At 43.1% G+C, this 7,859-nt stretch overlaps 1 protein-coding gene across 1 annotated transcript; it reads left to right on the plus strand.

Annotated features, from left to right (window-relative positions):
- The first annotated feature begins 4 nt into the window (after positions 1-4).
- On the plus strand, positions 5-7,584 carry NGRN (neugrin, neurite outgrowth associated). The gene is made up of 3 exons (XM_004370635.2): positions 5-201; positions 614-724; positions 3,541-7,584. The coding sequence occupies exons 1-3, from the start codon at positions 38-40 to the stop codon at positions 4,163-4,165; spliced, it is 900 nt and encodes a 299-aa protein (XP_004370692.1). The 5' UTR covers positions 5-37; the 3' UTR covers positions 4,166-7,584.
- Positions 7,585-7,859: the final 275 nt, after the last annotated feature.

The following is a 7,859-nucleotide window of genomic DNA, read 5'->3' on the forward strand; positions in this document are numbered from 1 at the left end:
TGCTGCGGTTAGCTCCTGAGGGGTTGATTTCGTCATCATGGCGGTTGCTCTTAGCTTCTTTCTGGGCGGCCGTGTCCGCGCTACTGTTGCTTGCTGTGGGTTCGCGATCCGGGGGGTGGCAGGCCCGGGCCCTGTCGGCCGCGAGCCGGATCCTGATTCCGACTGGGAGCCGGAGGAGCGAGAGCTGCAGGAGGTGGAGAGGTACCGGCTCCCTCCCGGGCCCTCAGCCTGAAGCAGGGCCTCACCCCCGGCGCTCCAGGCCTCGCCCCGTTTGCGCCGGGCGCCCTGCCGCCGCATCCGCAGAGACCCTTGTTTCTTCTCACTTGTTTGGGGCGCCGCGGCAGGTGGTCAGCTACCGTGGAACCACCATGTTCCTTTACTAGTGACGTATTTCATCACCCGTTTAAGAGTTCGGCATACTTCCAGGGCCGTTATTGTTCTAGGTGTTAGATTTCTGGGGCTTTATACTGAACAGGTCAAAGCCGGCAGACATGGCCCGGTTGCCCTTGCTTACAAAGAGAAAAGGGCTGGCCGTTTCGTGATTTAGCCTGAGGCCCTCCAACCACCTATCTTGCTTCCACGCGTGGCCTCTGCTCTTAATTCTCTCCCTCAGTGCCCTGAAACGACAGAAAAAAGCAGTCCGGTTCCAGAAAATGCGGAGGCAGATGGAGGCGCCAGGTGCCCCACCCAGGACCCTGACGCGGGAAGCCATGGAGCAAATCCGGTAAGACCCAAGGTATCCTGTTAGGATCTGCTGTGATGGGAAGTGAAGCATACGGGGATCTGGAAAGGTTTTGCTTTTATATTTTCTTTTACTTTTTGTCGTGGAAAATTTCTAACAGAAAAGTGGAATAATATAACGAACCTCCATAAATCTGTCATTTACATTTAACGGTTTCTAACAGTTTGACACATTTGGTTCATTTTTGCTGAAATTTATATATATATGTATATATATATTTTTTTCTTTCCACTTCAGTTTTAAATAGTAAATTACAGTCATCTCAACATTTAACCTCTAAATAGATCATAACGTTCTTAACCTAAGATCCATGCATTTTTCTGAAGAGGGAATCTGTAACTTAGAAAACCTTAAAGGAATAATTTTTTAAATTGTAAGTTTTTTGTTTTGAATAGGTAATACATATGGCTCAAAAGCAAGACAATAAAACATGGCATACACATTGAGAAATATTACTCCCACTCAGTTTCCTATGGTTACTATTTTTAATAGTTTTTTGCGTCTTCTTCCAGGTTTCCTTACGCAAATACAAGCAAGTATGAATATAGGGTTTTTATTTTCATCTCCTTAGTCACAAACTGTAACATACTATAAGTACTGTTCTATACCTGTTTTTTTTTTATTTAATATATCCTGTAGATCTTTACATTTCAGAAGAGAGAGCGCCTTCTCTTTTTTTATAGATGCATAGTAACCATAGTTTATTTAACCAGTCTTCTATGATGGATACTTGGGTCATCTCCACTCTTTTGCTATTACAAATAGTGCTCCAGTAAGTAACTTTGTACGTGCGTTGTTCTGCCTATCTGCCAGGTTTATTTGTTGTGTATATTCCCAGAAGTAGGGTTTCCGGATCAGAGGGCAAATAGATTTTTCATTTTGATAAATATTGCTAAAATAGCCTTCCATAGGTTATATGCCATTTTACATTCTCGTTAGAATGACTCTGGAATTGAGACTTAGAATAAAGAGCCGGCCAAGAAGATTTTGTGAGCCTGTAACAACTCTTGTACACCCCGAGTCATCTCCCTCTCCTGTCTTCAACAGCTGTTTCAAACCTTCCAACTTCATACGTGTCACCCCCACTTCCCCTTTCGTGGTCAATAAATGTTCCTTTACTTCAAAGAAAAACAGGCCATTAGATAAGAACCCTTTTACCTTCCTGGTCTTCTTCCTCCCCTCCTATTCTCAGACTTAACCTGTACCAGTTTGTATACTCACATCTCAGAGGAAGTGGCAGCCCTTCACTTGTCTAGAACCAATCCCCTGTGTGTTCTAAGTCATATCCCCATCTACTTCTCAGAGACCCACATCTGTCAACTTAAGGCCCTCCCTCAACCTTTTGTTACCTGCTGGCTCCCTGGCTGCCTCTTGTTTTTTTTTCTCTCATTACAATAAAGCTGCTCTCCACAAGTTACTTCCTTAGTGCTAGACTCAACTAACACTCTCATCTTTATCCTCAACATTTCTGCAGCATTTGACGTTATAGACCACTTTCTTGAAATTCTCTTCTTTTTTGACTTCAGAGTACCATTCTTTTTTGATTTTCCTTCTGTTTCTAGGGCTTCTTTTCTGAGTCTTCTTCCCGGACTCTCCTCCTTCCTCCTGTATCTGGATACTTTCCTGCCCAATCCAGCTACTCAGCATGGCTTCAGCTACACTCCTTTTGGTTTAGGACTTCCAAATCTGTCATCACCAATCCATGTTTTTCCTCTGAACTTTAGATCCATATATTCAGCTGTGCACTAGACATCTCTTTTTGCATGTAACACAGGTTCCTCAGACTCAACACGTACAAAATAGAATTCATCATTGTTCAACAACTTAATTCTGCTTCTATTTTCCATATAACCCTAAGTGGTCCCAGAGGCCTCAAGCTAAAATCCTGAATAATCAGCCTTAACGCTTCGTCTCCCAGTATTTAGCTCTTTACCAAGTTCTACCATTTGGCCTTCCTAAAGTATTTCTCAACCCTCTTCCCTCCTCTGCCCTCACTGGCAGTGCCTCAGTTCAGACTCCCTGGCTGACTGTAACAACTTCTTGCCTGATCTGTCCATCTCCATTCTTGCCACTGATAATCTGCCTCTAGATCTAGCTTCAAAATGGAAATTTGCTCTTAGCATTCCACTGCTTAAAATCCTTCTTTGGGTCCCTGTAGCCTTGGGATAAACTCCAGATTCCTAAGCATGACATAGTCTTGGTCCTACCCTCATCATCAGACAAATTGGGCTACTCTCAACAAAGGTGATGTGCTTCTTTGCATTTCACATTTTGCTCCCTCTACCATCACTACTCTTTTTCTCTCCTCCCTTCTGCCAGCTTATTACTCCTTTTCGTCCTTCCAGACCAGCTCTAGCTTGGACTTGATGAAGCAGTTCCAGGGCCAGGCCAAAAGTGCTGTGATTGCCTGTTTCTGGGTCTCCCTTCTGGGTGTTCTCACAGCATTCTCTGCTGTAACACTTAAACCACAGTGTCATCATATCTTAATATATCTGTCTCCACTACCAAATTTTGTGCTCTTTGAAGGAAAGGACAGTCATCACCATCCTTGGGATTTAATGAGGGACCAGTGGAAGGAATTCAGTTGATGTGGAATAAAGTGACCTGGCAGAGAGTGGTCAGGTGTTGCTGTTGGCACACACAAATGGAACACAACCATTTAGCTTGCACAAAATGAGGACTGTGATGGCAGTTTTTCCGAGCCCCTATCTTTTTGCTTATTTATCAGTTGTATTATTAGTTAGCTGTTCTGATAGAAGACTTCTTCACAATTTGACAACCTGCTTCTTTTCTCATAGGTATTTACATAAGGAATTTGCAGAGTCCTGGTCAGTTCCCAGACTCGCTGAAGGCTTTGATGTCAGCACTGATGTGATCCGAAGGGTTTTAAAAAGCAAGTTTGTACCCACATTGGAGCAGAAACTGAAGCAGGATCAAAAAGTTCTTAAGAAAGCTGGGTTTGCCCACTCGTTCTGGCAGACTCAGGCTTCTGGGAGTATCACGAAGCCACTCTCTGCAGGCCACTCTGTATCAGGCTCTTTGCTGATGCCGGAGGGTGAAGCCTCATCCAAAGGCCAGAGTCGCAGCACAGCTTTGGAAGTGATAGAGTTGAACAGTCATAGTACACATACACCAAGGAAACAGAAGGGAAGGAGTGAAGGAATTCAGAGCCTGGAAAGAATAAAGGAGAGCTTTGTGCCTGTAGCTGCAGCCCTGGGTCATCAGAAGGAGTTGCAGAAGAACTACGCCAGTGATTGTGAGAGCACTGGAGGAACTGTCAGTGATGGATTGCCAAATGGTGAGAAGCTGGAGGAGTTGAAGACAAGGGAACCAAGTGACCAGAACTTGAACTTCAGCAGCAAAGTAGTGCAGAGGGGGCGGGAGTTCTTTGACAGCAACGGGAACTTCCTATATAGAATTTGAGTTGGGGTCAACCTTGTGGAGATGTGAAACAGCTGGGCAAGTGTATTTGGAACTGGCTAGATTTCTGCTTATGGATTAGCTGCCTTAGAACAGAAAGAGGTGATGGGCCTGGAATATGAGCGGGAAGAGCTGCTTGGATTTAAATCTAAACAAAGGGCAGTGAACTTCAGGGCCGGTATGTAAAGGGCCAGGGTGAGCGTCAGGCTCAATAAATTCAAACTTCCTGGAGCACTGCTTCAGGTCTGACTGCTGTGTATCATCACTACTCACCCTTCTTGCTCAGGCTCTCTGTGTGTTGAAGAGCAGCCCATGTTGCATGTGTTGTTGTTTCTGTGATACTTGCAATATGTGTTCAGGAGGAAACGGAAAGTTTGCTTTCTGACCTCACTTCCTTCTTGGTTAATGAATACTAGCAGTTCTGGAACTGCTTAGTCAGTTGGTTGTTTTCCTTATGTGCAAAATAAACTAAAATGCAGCAGTCTTGCTTGGTGCCGTCTGGGGTAGGAGGGTTTAACTGTGAACCTGGAGACTGAGAGAAGGGAAGGATTCCTTGTCATTAAACATCTATTGAGAGAATGACCAGAGGAATCCGCAACAGAGTACTCTGTGCAGATCACCCTGCTCAGTGATGGATTTTGCCGACCAAAAATTGGACATCTTCCTTTTAGTTGCTGGGGCTCTGGAAGAGATTGGGGAGTGGGGGGTTGACAAAAAATTCAAAGCAGGGAAAGGCTTTAGGGCTCACAACATAATCTCCAGCCACTTTCTAAGACTTAAATTGTGTCTGATTTTACAGTTTTCACCAGATTACTACAAGGATGCTGCAAGGTAGGCAAGAATAGATAATAAGCCTCTTTTATAAATCATGAAAAAGGTTCAAAGATTTTTGGATATTCCCAAGGCCATGTGGCTGCTAATGGAACTATAGGATGGCTAGGACTTGAATCTAGGTCTGATCTTATCTAAGGCTTCTAAAATTCCTGGAATCTTAAGACTACCCAGCATAATTTCTAAATTTACTGAGTCTTTAGAGATCCTTTATTATAAATAGAATGGGACATATGCAAGCAACATAATCCAATGACAGTTTTCAACCATGTCTCATTTTAACAACTTACCAGCAAAAATTAGATACTCAGAATTTAAATACACGTAGGATGTTAAAATTAATGAAAACAAGACATTCCAACCTTGTCATTGCCCCTCTATTAATACTCTTTGCTATTTCATATGTCATTAATAGCAGTTACAGTTACTGTTAACTTGAGCATTCATTCAGTATGAATGACAAGGCCTGATGGCATGCCAACCAAAATTCTAGAATCTAGATGCTGGTGATAATGGCAGTGGAGGAATAAGACATATGACCCTTGCTCTCACTGCCCTTCTATTATATAGTTTATATTCAAAGCTTATCAATATTTTTATGATTTTTTAAAAAAATATTTATAGTCATTTGCCATTAGGACTTTTTAAGAGGTGTAAGATGCTGTTTGACTATTTTAAGTTTGCAATTCTAACTCATGCAAGTCATCTGACCACGACCTTTCACCAGTGGGGTAGGGAAACAAGCTGTCCTTAGAAACTTGAATGTGCTTTCCATGTACATCATTCCCTACACCCTCCTGCTTACTAAGCTTGAACCTTCTTTCCATTTTTAATGTGCCAGTCAAAGGCATTTGTTCTTACTGGTTCTTTGTCTCCATATTTTCACATGGCTGGCTCCTCATCCATCAGGTCTCAGGTCAAATGTCACTTTCTTAGAAAGACCTTCCTGTTCACCCAGTCTAAAAGAGCTCCCTTCATGTTTTCACCATCACCACACCTTGTTTAATTCAAGTGCCTGGAATTGTTACTGCATTGTGTCTCATCACCCACCTTGCCTCCATAGTAGACCCCATGAGAGCAGGAGACCTGTCTGTTCATTGCTGTAGTCCCAGCTCCTAACACCTCAATATTGGTTGAATGAATGAAGAAATGGTTGGAGAACCTCGCTCCAACCAGCCTGTCTTAGAGTGGAAAATCGTGCCTCTCACCTTCCCAGCCTGCCCATCCAGACCTCAGCCAACAAGCAAGGCCCCTAAGCCTCCTCCAGGCTGACGCGTTTCTGCTTTATCCTGTCTGTGTGTCTCGGACCTTAACCCACTGACACTGCAGTGCTATGGTAACTGCTCCCCAGCCCTGGCTGGGAAGCTGGAATGTGGGATGGGAACCTCATCCAGCTCTGTGTTCCACTGGGCTGGGGTCACAAAACTCCATAGGCCCCTGTCCGCAGGCAGTCCTGTTTCATGACACGATGGAGGACATCGACACCACACCGGATGAGGTGGAGCTTCACTTTGGGGTACGGGTGAAGCGTGTGGTGGAGGAGGTAACAGATAACAAGGCTCTGCCCAAGCTGTGGAGAAGTGGCTGCAGGTGGAATGGGCAGCTCACAGCAGCATTAGAGCAAAGATCAAGAAGCTGGCAAGCTGCAAGTGAAGGGACTTAAGTCCCTGAGCCCCGGAGGGTATATGCTTCACTCATCTGCTTTAAGGGACAGGAAATCCACCCATCTCAGGACAGGCTCCAACTCAGATTTGATCTAATTAAAGGCGTGAGGGGGCTATGGGGGAGGCTCAGCATAAAATATTAGATGAGCTCTTGAAGCCCAGTGACGGGCACAGAAAGCTTTTTGTTGCTTAACCTGGTGTTATAGAACCTTTCAAACATACAAAGGTAGAAGTATGATAATAGCAACAAATCTCTGGGTACCCATCACCAAGTTTTAACAATTAACAAATGACCTTTTTTTTTCCCATCTATTATCCCCCATTCTTGCTCCTCATCTCCTGACCTGGGATGTTTTAAAGCAAACCCTAGACATCACATTATTTATAAGTGCTTCAATATGTATCTTGAGTTGACTCCTTTTTTACAGACATACAAGCTATTATTATACCTTAATTTTTTTTTAGTAATTTCTTAATATCAGCTATTATCCTGATAGTTTTATCTAGTTCTTTTATAAAGGACTTTTCCAGTTGATTTCTTTGACTTAGGATCCAAGCAAGGTCCACATACTGCAGTTTGTTGACATATCCCTAAGTTTCTTTTATTCTAAAGTGGCTTCCCATCCCATTTTTTTCTCCTTGCCATTTATTTCTTTAAGGAGACAAATAATTTCCTGCATTTTGGATTTGGCTAATTTCATCCCTGTGAAGTCTTTTAATGTGTTCCTTCTATCTATCCTCTATATTTCTATAAACTGATAGATCTTGAGGCTTGATCAGGTCGTTTTTGGCAACGGCGATGCTCTGTATTTCTTATGCATCCCACCAGAGGATATGATGTTAAGTTAATCAGTGAGTTCAGGTATTATTAGCCTGATCTGTCCATTATGCCTCTCATAAGCTTTTTTTTAAAAAAAAAACAAGGCAGATACAGATCATTGCCATCACACCCAGAAAGTTCTCTTATCTCTCTGCCCAGTCAATTCCTATCCCCAAAGGCTTTTCTGATTTTTTTTCACGACAGATTAGTTTTTTCTGTTATGGAACGTTATATAAATGCCATAATACAGTATGTACCCTTGTATCTGGCTTATTTTACTCATTCAGTTATTTTTATTGTATGAATATGCCAGTTTATTCATTTTCCCACGAAGTGCGTTAATGAGCCAAAACTCCAGGATCCGAAGGTCACGACCGGCCGG

Source organism: Trichechus manatus, unplaced genomic scaffold (assembly GCF_000243295.1).
Source record: "Trichechus manatus latirostris isolate Lorelei unplaced genomic scaffold, TriManLat1.0 scaffold00009, whole genome shotgun sequence".
NCBI lineage: Eukaryota > Metazoa > Chordata > Mammalia > Sirenia > Trichechidae > Trichechus > Trichechus manatus.